The sequence below is a fragment of the Gopherus evgoodei genome, chromosome 8, assembly GCF_007399415.2.
Source record: "Gopherus evgoodei ecotype Sinaloan lineage chromosome 8, rGopEvg1_v1.p, whole genome shotgun sequence".
In the NCBI taxonomy this organism is placed as follows: domain Eukaryota; kingdom Metazoa; phylum Chordata; order Testudines; family Testudinidae; genus Gopherus; species Gopherus evgoodei.
Genome location: NC_044329.1, coordinates 31,954,176 through 31,967,174, shown reverse-complemented (window position 1 = coordinate 31,967,174; position 12,999 = coordinate 31,954,176). Strand labels below are relative to the sequence as shown.

The 12,999-nt window shown below is 40.4% G+C and overlaps 1 protein-coding gene across 1 annotated transcript in view; it reads right to left on the bottom strand.

Moving 5' to 3' along the window:
- Positions 1–12,501, bottom strand: part of KCNIP1 (potassium voltage-gated channel interacting protein 1) — an 833,815-nt gene extending 821,314 nt beyond the window's left edge. Inside the window, exons 1-2 of the mRNA XM_030572376.1 lie at positions 12,464–12,501; positions 9,619–9,699 (exon numbers count right to left, since the gene is read on the bottom strand). Coding sequence (XP_030428236.1) covers positions 9,619–9,673 — 55 coding nt within the window. The 5' untranslated portion in view covers positions 9,674–9,699; positions 12,464–12,501. The remainder of the gene's footprint in view (positions 1–9,618; positions 9,700–12,463) is intronic.
- Between the last annotated feature and the right edge of the window lie 498 nt (positions 12,502–12,999).

Below are 12,999 nucleotides of genomic sequence, written 5' to 3'. Positions count from 1 at the left end.
AGAAAATGAATATACAATGAACATCGACTCTACCTGATACTGATGTCTCTTCCACAAGCACATCTGCTGGGTACATAAACATAAAATAATGCCAAAGGCCAACAGTTGTCATAGGCATTTGATATTTTATTCTGGTATGTGCAGGGAAGAAAGCTCATAGGTTAGGGACATCTTAAATTGTGCACACTTCTAACAATGGCCATTCTGCTCATGGCTGTCTAGCATAAATGAGCAGGTCCTTCCAGTACTGCTTAGTCAAGACCAGGACTTAGGGATATCCTGTGTGGTGAGTCTAGATAGAACAGGCTGTTCAGTTATCTCGAATTTATCTGCGTTAAACCGAATTAATCCTGCACCCGTCCACACAACGAAGCCCTTTATTTCGATATAAAGGGCTCTTAATATCGATATCTGTACACCTCTCCGACGAGGGGAGTAGTGCTGAAATCAGTATTGCCATTTCGAATTAGGGTTAGTGTGGCCGCAATTTGACAGTATTGGCCTCCGAGAGCTATCCCATAGTGCACCATTGTGACCGTTCTGGACAGGAATCTGAATTCGGATGCACTGGCCAGGTAGGCAGAAAAGCCCCACAAACTTTTGAATTGTATTTCCTGTTTGCCCAGCTTGGAGAGCTGATGAGCACAGGTGACCATGTAGTCCCAGAATCAAAAAAGAGCTCCGGCATGGACCGCACAGGAGATATTGAATCTGATCTCTGTATGGGGAGATTAATCTGTTCTATCAGAACTTAAAGAAGAGAATGACCTGGGGAGTCATTCCCATTTTTGTCCAGGCGCTCCCGACCGACCTCAGCAAAGGCCAGCCAGGAGCACCCATGACAGCAGCAGACGGTACAGTATGACTGGTAACCGTCTTTGCTAACTTGCAAAAGGCAAGGGGATGCGGCTGCGTAGCGCTGCAGTACCGCATCTGTCAGCAGCATCCAGTAGACATACGGTGACAGTGAAAAAAGGCTGAACGGACTCCATGGTTGCCATGCTATGGCGTCTGCCCGGGCAATCCAGGGAAAAGGGCACAAAATGATTGTCTGCCATTGCTTTCACGGAGGGAGGATTGACTGATGACATTTACCCATAACCACCCGTGACAAATTTTTGGCCCCATCAAGCACTGGGATGTCAACCCAGAATTCTAGTGGGTAGGGGAGACTGTAGGAACTATGAGATAGCTACTCACAATGCAACACTCCGGAAGTTGACGCTAGCCTTAGTACATGGACGCATGCCGCAGAATTAATGTGCTTAGTGTGGCCGCGTGCCCTTGATTTTATACAATCTGTTTCCAAAAACCAGTTTCTGTAAAATCGGAATAATCCCGTAATGCAGACATACCCTTAGTCTGGGACCTAGAGAGCCAGAGAGAACTACAGTCTGTATCCTGTGGCCTCAATAAGCCCCCCCGAACCCCCTTCATATTCATTACAAGTAAATCTTGCCTCATGGGATGGCGCAAGTTTCCCTCTGAGTCTAGAAGCTTCTCACCAGGGAAATTCTAAGCATGGGTCTGGTGGCATTAATACGAATTCATTTAAACAAATGACTCTAGCCCACAACTTCTTATTTTCTCAAGCTATTTTACTGGAAACTCAGCAAGAACAAAATTAAAGACCTAACTAATGAATTTAGAAAAGAAAATATGCAAATAGGCTAATATGAGTCCTTCGTTTTAGATAAAAGATGAGGTTTTGCAATTTAAATGCCAAGGAGGGATAGTAATGAGAAAGTGAATGACTGTGCCCACACTCACCTATGAGGGAAATGGCTAGGGAATCACTATCTTTGTCTGAAAAGAGTTTGAAAATGAGGAATAAATTGAGTGACTATTCTTTTGGTTATATCGGGTTTTTAACTCAATAAAATGCTTGCAGATTTACTAATTCATGCAGACAGATTCCTCAGCCTGAGCAGCTCATGTGAGCTTGGATACACTGTGCCTAATAAGGCTCTCACTTTATGACTATTCTGATAAAGGGTACAATGTTCAAAAATGCCTTAAGTGACTTAGGGCTTGTTTACATGGTGCTTTGTCAGCACCAGAGGGATGTGACTGGCCGTGCTAGTGTGCATTATAGTTCCCTAGTTAATGCAGTCTCATTTCAAATAGTACCAACTTTATGCACACTAGGGATCTTTGAGCTTCTGCTAGCCTGGGCCACATGTGTCAGTTAGTGTGCAACATGCTAGTGCAGACGAGAATTTGCCCCCCTCTGGCACACCATGTAAACAAGCCTGAGCTCCATTTTCCAAAGAGGCACTTACGCTCCTAAGGCCTATTGACTTTCATAGAGACTTAGGCACCCAAGTGGCTTTGCCACTTTTGAACAATGGTACCTAAGATTTACACTGAGATCCATGTCTGCATGGTCTCCATTATGTTACTGTGATGGCTGAAATTTGATTTAGCCTAATCCCCTGAGAATGCAAACCATGCACTAATGCCAAACACTTGTATAGGTAAAAGGGATTTTAGTACAAATTGTTCTCTGGCTGCAAACACAAAGCCATCTTTATGAGAGAATGTGTTACTGTCACGTTCTTCAGTCTTAATTTTATTTCTTCTGGTGGCCAGCAGAGTCAGTCACAAGCCTATAATCTATTTTCCTGTCCTAAGGTCTTGAATTCAGCAATAAGGCTGAATAGTCCAGGATTTGAGGTCCTGAGTAGCCTTGGATAAGCTTCAGAAGTAAAGATACCTTTCCTTTCCCCTGTGTTCAGTGTCTTCCTTTTAACGTTGCCTGTTGTAGCTCACTTAGTTTTCAAGCTCTTTGTCCAAGGGACCTCTTCTGTTCTATTTGCACAGCACCATGCATTCCTATGATGACATTAACCAATGTCAAAATAGTGCATGATTTTTTTTACTGTATTGAATTCCAATCAGAAGTGTTGATACTGAAGGAAGAATTAATTGACCAAAGTTTGAGTTGTGGGTGTTTCTGAAACAATCAGTTTGTTTGAGTACCAGCTAATCAGATATAATACAACAGTACTCAAAACATGTACAGGAATCCTGACACTACCGGTCCTTGTCCGTTGGCTGTTCTCAAGTTTTTTAATAGAGAGATGATGCAGATTTACTTAGCCTTTTCACATTAACTTAAAAAAAAATCCACACATGGTAATGCACAGGGAATGACTAAGACACCTAGAGCTCCCTACTGGATACTAAATGGAAGTGCAGAGAACAGTCCTGCACTACAGTAACATCAGAGACATCAGTGGGACTATAATGAACACTGTCTGCCCAAGCATAAAAGATAAAAAACAAGAGAAACAAATCCTATGGAGAGAATCCACACACATCTAGATAAAACTTGTCCTGAGCCCTTTGATTTCCCAGGCCTCCAAATACAACAGTTGTGGATCAACTTAATGCATCTTTAGCCCATAAACAGACACAAGGACAGACAGCCCAGGACTCTGAGCTTCCAAAAAATTGGCCTTTATCACTAGTGCTATGTTCTGTGCACCAGATTTTCAAGTAAATTCAGCTCCACTTAGGCACCAAGTAGCCAGATTTTCAAGAGAGATCATGTTGGATGCTGAGCTTTTCTTACAATCAGATGCCACAATGCAGCTAGACCACACAAACAGCACACTGCACAAGTTCCCTGATTACACACAACTCTCAGGTTCGTAGTCAATGGTCTACAATCAAACAGTTTTGTACTACTGCACGTGACAAACTCATATGAATACTAGATTGTATAACATGAAAAGGTGTTTTGAGTAAATAAGGATTTCATGAATGGGCCCATTTTAATTGACAGTTTTAAATTAATATTTCTGAATTTAATGCAACTTTTTAATAGGAAGAAAAGAGAATCTGCAGCACACTCTAGAAACCTTAGGAATAAAATATTAGATGGAGTCATAATAGCATCTATAGGTAGAACACACTGAAAGTCAGCCTGGATTTCCAGCTTTGATTCTAACTGCTTTTTGCCAGTTGCTTATTAATAGTTTCATTCAATTTCCTTTCAGGCTACACCTTTCCACATTTAGTCTTGGCCCAGAAGAGACCATTTAGTTTAAATCTGAGCTGAACGGATGCTGCCATTTTTGAGTGAGACATGCAGGGGAGAAAAAAAAGTATATTTCTCAGCATCTGATTGTGTTTCATTTAGAGAATAGACAAAGTTAGAATTCCAGGGGCTAAATTACTGCTCAACAACTGGAGGAATGGGGTAATATTTGGGGGAGGAAGGGGTGAATAGAAGGGAGGTGTTGGTACACATTCAGTACCTGAGCACTGTGGAAGGAAGCATTATGATAATGGAGAACACAAAGTACACTGTGCACTGGGGAAGGAAGAGTAGCAGCTAGGTATACCTTCAGAGAGGAACATGACCAATTCTTCTCTCATGCAGACTAGCTGATGCTGGCTGGTGTGCAGGAGAACAGGGCCTTGGTTGTTCCCCCTCGTCAGCCAGACATGCCCCTTGGAGTAGTGTGTTGTAAGCAACTCTGATTGGCTTCCCCAGTCTCTCACTCTAAGAACAAAAGCACTCAAGTTATGAATGCCTCCTACATAGATGGAAGAGGGACTATGTATCTACTAAGATCCTATACAGTGCAGATTTTACCAACTAAATTTACTTTCCAGACCCTTTGCCATTTTTGTTTCTCAGCACAAGGGATTTATTTTACATACGGGACATTTACTATACTTGAATCAACTGATCCCTAATAAGGGAAGCACATGTAGGTCTTGGGGCCAGATGGTTAGAGGGACAGGATCCTTTCGGCTTTATCTAAAAGAACTTTTTCAAACCAGAAAGGGAAGATTTAACTGTTTTGTTTATAAGATTTGTCTTGCCCATGATGAGCATCACTCAGAAGCATCCGACTCTGCAGATTCCCACTCTGTTTGTGAGCTGGACTATTTTCAACTGCTTTTAATTTGAAACATTTGAGCAGATTCAGAGAGTCATGAACTCTGTAGGACAATTGAGTTGGCCGTATCATTTTCAAGTAGAACTCATCAGTCTAATTTATCTTGGGAATCAGAACACTCCAGAGATCAGCATGGAACACAAATCCATACAGTATATTTGAGCACCAGAACACCGAGGAAGAAGATTTTTCTTTTGTTTACATACTTTAGAGACAGTCACTGAAACATTAGAATTTCTTGATATAACATCACACATGCTAATGATTTTCACATTAACATACAAAATTTTGTATAAATTCATGTACTGGACTGAATCAAAAGTTCCCACCAGATTTGATGAAACCTTTAATGAATACACTTCATGATTATATTTTGTATGACAAAAGTTTGAATCACATGGTCTCCTAGAAGTTCCTCTGGCATGTCTCAGATTTTTTTTTTTACCCCTTCCGCCTCCTCTAGGCTAAGGTTTTCAAAGACAACCCATGATTTTGGATGCTAGACTAAAGCAATCCTAAAAGAGCTAATGAAGGTTGTAAGAAGTCAACTCCAATGACATTGACAGAAAGAATGCTAGTCACATCAAAAGAAGAGTGTAAAAAATAATTGGGCCACATTCTCCATTTGAGGAGGGAGTGTGTCTATCACTGTCTATCCAATTTACTTCAGCTGAGGATCTAGCCCATTTGCAGCAAAAATTGTTTGAGGGTTTACAGAGTAAGAGGTTATTAGTTTAGAACTCAGATGGATCGATGGTCCAATAATCAGCTTGCTCCAGAAAACATGAGAAGAAATGAAGAGTCAATAACTGTCTAGAAGAAATGTACTTGGATCTAAAATGCCAAATTATTCAAAACCTGATTCCTTTTTGGAATAGATACTTAATGTAATGTGTTACCCAGTCCCTAAGTTCAGCCGTCTGAGGGACAAAAGAAAAAATACGCTGCCTGAGTGTGTCTGAAGAAGATTGAAGAATTGAGGAAGAGAAGCTTAGATTGTACCATTGTTCTACATTTTGACTTCTACTGTTTCAATACACAGTTACCATTAAGTGGAGTGGAGTTAAATAAACTACATAAGGGCCATAATAAGCAGAATTATCTCTCTGGCTATAGAAACTCTCAGTACGTTATAAAAGTGGTCTTTATAGAAATTATTGTGTTTCATACAAAGAAATGGCTCATTAGGTCATTGTCAGAGAAACGTTACGTCACGGTTCATATTTTCTGGTGGGGGAATAGGTCCATTTTAGTGGTATTGATACATTTTGTGATGAGACAAAAAAATAGTTCCAACTCCTCGTGCCATGACTATTGGCAAGTCATTATGCAAGATTTTCTAATGCCATTTACTACCAAAGTGAAACATATCAAAGAGGTTTTGCACAGTGTATATTTTAAGATAAAGCAAATACTAGAAGTAATAGAAATAAACAAACAGATACCATGGGCCAAATTCATTGCTGGTTTAACTCCTCTGAAGTCAAAAGGCTTACATTAGGGATGAATTGGTCACATAGGTTTAAGTTGTCAATAAAAAAATACATACGCCTTTTTTTTTTTAAAGTACACCTGACTTACCTATGCTAAAATATAAAAGTCTTAGAAATTTAGTTCATAGGACTGTAAATAAAGCACAAGAAGCAAAAAATGGAAACAATGTATATATGCAAAGCAATGAGAACCACTGTTGATTATGAGATGGTTTTATCTAGCAGAATGTTTGTGTTTATGCTAGTATCATGCATATGGTTTTTTTTATTTTTTGCTGCAGGTCAGATTTTTTGTCCTTAACTTGCTCAAGCAGTAAGTGCACTGTATTTCTGGGTATTGGAAAAATTGTCAATTTGAAAATGGCAGAAAGAGTAATCTGTTCTATTCAGCATAAAGGATTTATTCCCCAATATTTAACATTCGATAGGATTTAATGAAGTCTCACTGTCATTGTCAAAACAAAGAGCTTCTGAAATGACTGTTCTAAAATACCTTGTACAGCTCCATGCATGAACAGGCAGTTTCAAAATTAACTACATCAAATACAAGCAAAAGTGAGAACACTGGGTAGTTCAGTTTGTGGTATTATACTGTAGATGCTCAGTTATAAACTAGGTCCCATGCGTTTTTCTTGTAGATAAGCCTACTGGAACAGCAGAACTTGACAACCAAACTTTTGCAGCTTTGTGGGGTTACCAACACTGCAGGACCGTGCGAAGATGCACTGAGAACCTACACCTCTACTCTGATATAACGCTGTCCTCAGGAGCCAAAAAAACCACCTTACCACATTATAGGTGAAACTGCGTTATAACGAACTGCTTTGATCAGCCGGAGCATGCAGCCCCGCCCCCCAGAGCACTGCTTTACCGCGTTATATCCAAATTCATGTTATATCGGGTCGCATTATATCAGGGCAGAGGTGTACAAAGCCCAAGCTCTTCTACATGAGAAAGCATTACATTCCTTCCATATCCATATCTCCGTGTAGCAAAATGGCTCTACATTCGTACAGCCACCCGTTATCTTTCCCTGTCCATTCATGCATTAGGGGATAAGACAGACAGAGACTGTAACTGCTCGGGGGCAGCCACCCATCATATGCCCAATTCAGTCAAATCTAATGCAGAAGTTGCCAGAATAGCAGACTACACACAGGGCTTGATTTTCATGAGCTCTGCTCCAATTAAAGCATTACAACAAGAGCCAGGTTTTCAGAAGAGTTCTGCACATTGGGGGCTCAGCTCTTTGAAAAGTCTGGCTAAAAATTTCATCACAAGAGCAGAGTGCTGAACATCTCTGAAAATCTGGCCCACAGCAACTCCACCTGGGTCCTGCTCCCCCTGGCTCATCCTAATCACAGCACACTGATCATACAGAATGTGTTCCGGGAGACCAATATCAGGAGCCATTCACATGCTTTTTAACCCTCATCTGCTGCACTCCCTCTCATAAGGCTACTTGTGGAGGCAAGCAGAAAATGGTTAACATTTAAAGGCAGTTTCCTTGCAGTGATATTTACAGCATGAATAGACAATTATCCATACAAGTGAATTGTGTTCTGTTGTGTTTACAGGCTATAATGACAATCAAAATAAAAACACTTAGAAACCAATCTGATGATTGTTCTGTGGAGGGGGAGGGAGATGAGGGGTTCGGAGAAAGGGTTTTCTCTCTATGGTCTACCCTCTTTTATTGCCATCACTAAGGACATTTCAGTAAACAAGCTCTTTGCTACTGAAGTTCAGCCATTCGTGCCATTTATTACTCATCTGACATTAGATGCACTTTTTTGTGTGGAATCACAGTTATCTCTGCAGCAACTAATTCTGATCAGCAGTGGGGCCTATCTCTCTAATTATAATGGCACAAGCAGATAATTGTGACTTCACGTGATCCTGAAGTTTATTCCTCCACTTAATGCCTAAGCTACAACAATTTTGGGCTGAGGCTTTTGCAGAGGCAGCATTAATTTTGCAAGTGTTTCTATTTGTAAAAAATAAAAACAGGAAAAGAATTCAGGAACTGCCTGATAAGCACAGCATTTACCAGGAGGCAAGAGTGTGTTCTCGATGCAAGCAGCATTTCTTCCCTCGCCTTTGCAGGGATGATTAGAATCACCACGACTCCATGCACCTGGCCTTTTGAACATAAAAACGACTTTTGTTATCTTAGCTCGCCATATTGCTGATTGGAATCAGCACAGCATCCTGAATTACCAGATCTGCATTGTGGATTATGTTTATAGTGCCTTTCATGCAGTGATTCTCAAGGTTTTGACATAAATCTCGTCAAATAAAACCCCTTTTGAGCATGGACACTGACAGACAAACCAAGAGTTAAAAAGCGAGATTCAGCTCTTTCTAACTTGGTTTTCAAAACTGAAATTCCAAGTTCCCTGCCATTCACACAAGAGTTTCTTCGAGACGTGGACCCAGTGCTTAATTTGTAATGAAAGAGGTTCCCGGGGCACAAACAATTAGATGCCGAGGCTCAAGCAATGTTTTTACTTTCAAAAGGGACTCACAAGTCACCCACAGGTGCCAGGGCTATGAACTGCCAAGCCTAGAAGAGACAGGGCTCAACCTGACAAGTCCTAGTACAAATTAAGCAATAGCTGTATCCTAATGAAAGAGACACCTCCTGTTTTGTAAAGAACATGGCAAATCATGGAAGAGCCACCCAGAGTATCACAAGAGTACTCAAAGAACACTCACAAGACACAAGAAAAGAAGTGATGAAACCTACTGAATAGTATCATATAAATTCTTTCCTTCCAGTTTTGTCAGTATAAAAACACTTCTCTTTCCCTTAGTATGGGCTAAACAAGGCTATGGACCTTATTCAAACTCAATTCCCAATACCTTCAACACAAAGAATTATACGATTAGATCCATATTTTATATGTATTAGGCTAAGCTCTCTATTCCTGTGTGTACTTACGGCCCCACGTAAATACCGATATCTAATCAAACAAAAAAAGTTATTTTAATTCAATTATCTTTGATTGGAAGCCAGTGCCACTCTTGGACCACTGTAGGTAGAATATGGAAGACAGCCACTGGATAACCGCATTAGCCTAGCATGTGATAGCAAAATGGGATTTCATGGATAACCTCCTGGAGTTTTGATTGAAAGAGAAAAGGGTAAAAAAACTAGCAATGTTCAGTTAAATATATAGTGAGAAGAGAAAATAAATACACGTTACCACCCAATTTCTTGCTAGTGAGGTAACGACAGTGTGCCTTCCTGCTGCCTTCCATTTCTTATGATCAGAGGATAATTATGTCTGAAATTAAAAAGCAAGGGGTTATTATTTGACCAGAGATAAGGCTTAGAGATTTTGTGACGCTACAAGAGTATCTGACATCAGCAATAATGACACGAACATGCTACCTTCAGTCCTCAAGCCCAAGTCCTGCTGAGGTCAAGACAAGTTGCACACACAGATCAGGAGCAGACAGCATCTTTCAGAATTGCAGTAGGGGAATCAATAGAAGCAGGAGAGCTATTTAAGGATTAACACCTAACAATAATAACCCCAAACAACATCTTCCATCATTACATCTTGATTTAATATGCAGACAATATACAACAACAAAAATTAGGCCAAGCAAATGATCATTCCAGTCCTCACATGCATACTAGAAATTGCATCCTCGGCAAATCACATGCATATTTCTATTTTTAGTTTGGATCCTGGTATATGAGGTTACTTTCAACTCTTATATTTTAACTGTACACCAGGTGATAGACATGGAATACATTCAGATAGTCAAAACAATCTGTTTTAAACATAGAAGATCATCAGTGGTGATGTAAGCATAAAAGGGGGTCAATTTTGTGAAGTTGCTGAGGTGCCAGTTAGATTTTAGAGCTCAAATCTAAAATTAGAACTGCAATTTGATTACTGTTATAGCCAATATTAGAATGAAATCTATAGGATTACCTGTTTTTATTTAGTCCAGGGAGCACTAGTTTACTAATTTAACGCTAGGTTATTTTCAGGTTACTTTTAACTTGAACGGTATTTCTCAAATCAGGAGACTTGATTATTCTTAACCAATCAATTTTGTAATTTATCCAGAACCACATCAATATACAATCAATAGTGCACCATTCAAATGTAGATACAACCAATGTTCTAGGTATGTACAGCAAACATCAATATAGTCTTACCAGAAATTGTGAAAGACTAGGGTTGAGGCTCAGCAGTTACACCATTGGTGGGCAACCTGCCGCCCATCAAGGTAATCTGCTGGTGGGCCACCAGACAGTTTGTTTACATTGGTATGGCCACCTACAGCTCCCAGTGGCTGTGGTTTGCCATTTCTGGCCACTGGGAGCCGTGGAAAGCGACAGCCAGTACATCCCTGCTGCCTGAGCTGCTTCCCGCAGCTCCCATTGGCCAGGAACAGCAAACCACAGCCACTGGGAGCAGCAGATGGCCATGCCAATGTAAACAAACTGTCTTGCGGCCCGCCAGTGGATTACCTTGATGGGCCATATGTGGCCTGCAGGTTGCCCACCATTGATTTACACCAATGACCAATGCAAATCACCAAGATTTATTGCCTTTTCTTATACTCATCAGTTCTTTAGTACCTAACATGTTGTTCATCCATCCAGTATTTCTCTAAGGGGTAAGGATATACTGGTCTTTAAGGACCTTTTAAGAGTCTGGTGATAGCTATTGGAGTGGATTGGTCCAAAAGGGACAAGTTTAGACTATCAAAAGCAATTGCTTAAAATTATGGTTCAAATCTCTCTTACGCCAATTTACTTCGACTTATATAAAAGAGAGCATGAATATAAAATGACTTATGTAAAGGAGAGCATGATTAGTTAAAAATCTCTACTGTGGTTACTCAAGGCATTGCTAGAATGTAGACTTGTAAATAACTGAAGGTTATTTTGCTATTAAAGAACAGAGGGAGAAATAATATTTGAAATTAAATCTTATAGCTTTGTTTTATCCTTTTAACTGTGGGATGTGGGGAGAGTACTCTTCCCACAGTTGGTCCAGGTATCAAATGCACTGGGGATTCTGCAGCTTCCTTGTGAGTTCAGTCAACTCTGGGGTCCAAATTAAGAACATATAAATATAAGAACGGCCATACTGGGTCAGAGCAAAGGTCCATCCAGCCCAGAATCCTGTATTCCAACAGTGGCCAACACCAGGAGGTGCCCCAGAGGGAGTGAACCTAATAGGTAATGATCAAGTGATCTCTCTCCTGCCATCCAATTGGTGACCTCAGTTTTATATATCCTGATTAGAGGACTTGTTGGAGCGGGCCACTTGCTGATTTCTACTCGACACATGCCAGAGTGCTCAGATTTCAGATCACTGTTTCTCTGGTGCTTCCATTGGTATCCAGTAGATGGCACCAGTGTATAACAGATTTCTTCAGTCCTTTTCTTATCGGAAGCTTTTTATGTCTGATTAATTTCAAGGACTGTCTTTCAATATTAGCCCATATTATTAATTGGGATACCCCTTTTTACGAAATTTCTTTTAATAATCCAAATTTATACTCCGGTTTATTTTTTTTCATGTGCCATACAATTTATATTACTTCCACAGTGCAATTATTTATAATTAAAAACCAACAAAATCCCTGATAATCTTCCAAATCTAATGACCATACTTCATACATTTTCTGATTGTACATGAGAATTTCATATTATTTAGGGCTTGCAACCTTATACAAGGCACTATTCACATACTGAGAGATATAGAGATATAGAGTTGACTCACAAGACAAACAAATGTGTAGCTTCTAATTCGTGAGGAAGGACATACTGATTATTCATGATATAGTTGATTTATAAGGCAAACAAATGTATAGCTTATAATTTGTTGTGAAAACATGTGGGATTTCTTGGGATAACAGGGAATTTGCCCTATTTGAGTTTTAGGGCACATTTACACTGCATCAAGTTTCAGTCTATGGCCTCGTCCAGACTAGGGGAGGAAAATCGATCTTAGATACGCAACTTCAGCTACGTGAATAACGTAGCTGAAGTCGAATATCTAAGATCGAATTACTCACCCGTCCAGACGGCGCGGGATCGATGTCCGCGGCTCTCCGTGTCGATTCCGGAACTCCGTTCGGGTTGATGGAGTTCCGGAATCGATGTAAGTGCGCTCGGGGATCGATATATCGCGTCTAGACTAGACGCGATATATTGATCCCCGAGCAATCGATTTTAACCCGCCGATACGGCGGGGTAGTCTGGACGTGGGCTATGGGGCTGTGAACTGCAGCATACACCAAGGTGCTGCGCTGTATCTCCCCTACATGGACGCTGCAGGTGCAAACTTAAAGGCCCTAGTGCACACTAACAGTCCTCTTCAAACAAGACCACATTCGTGCTTAGACAAGGCATTTCACAGGATGTGAACCATGTTCATATTGACTTTACATCCCGTTTGAGATACACAGAGATGGACAGTTTTTCTAATTTTTGAGAGTCAGGAGGAATTAACAGTTATTACTCATTCAAGGCATATCTGTTTTCTATAGCCTTTACAATGACAAAAATCAAATTCAGTCAGGAAAACAAGAAATAAGTGAACCAAACTGAG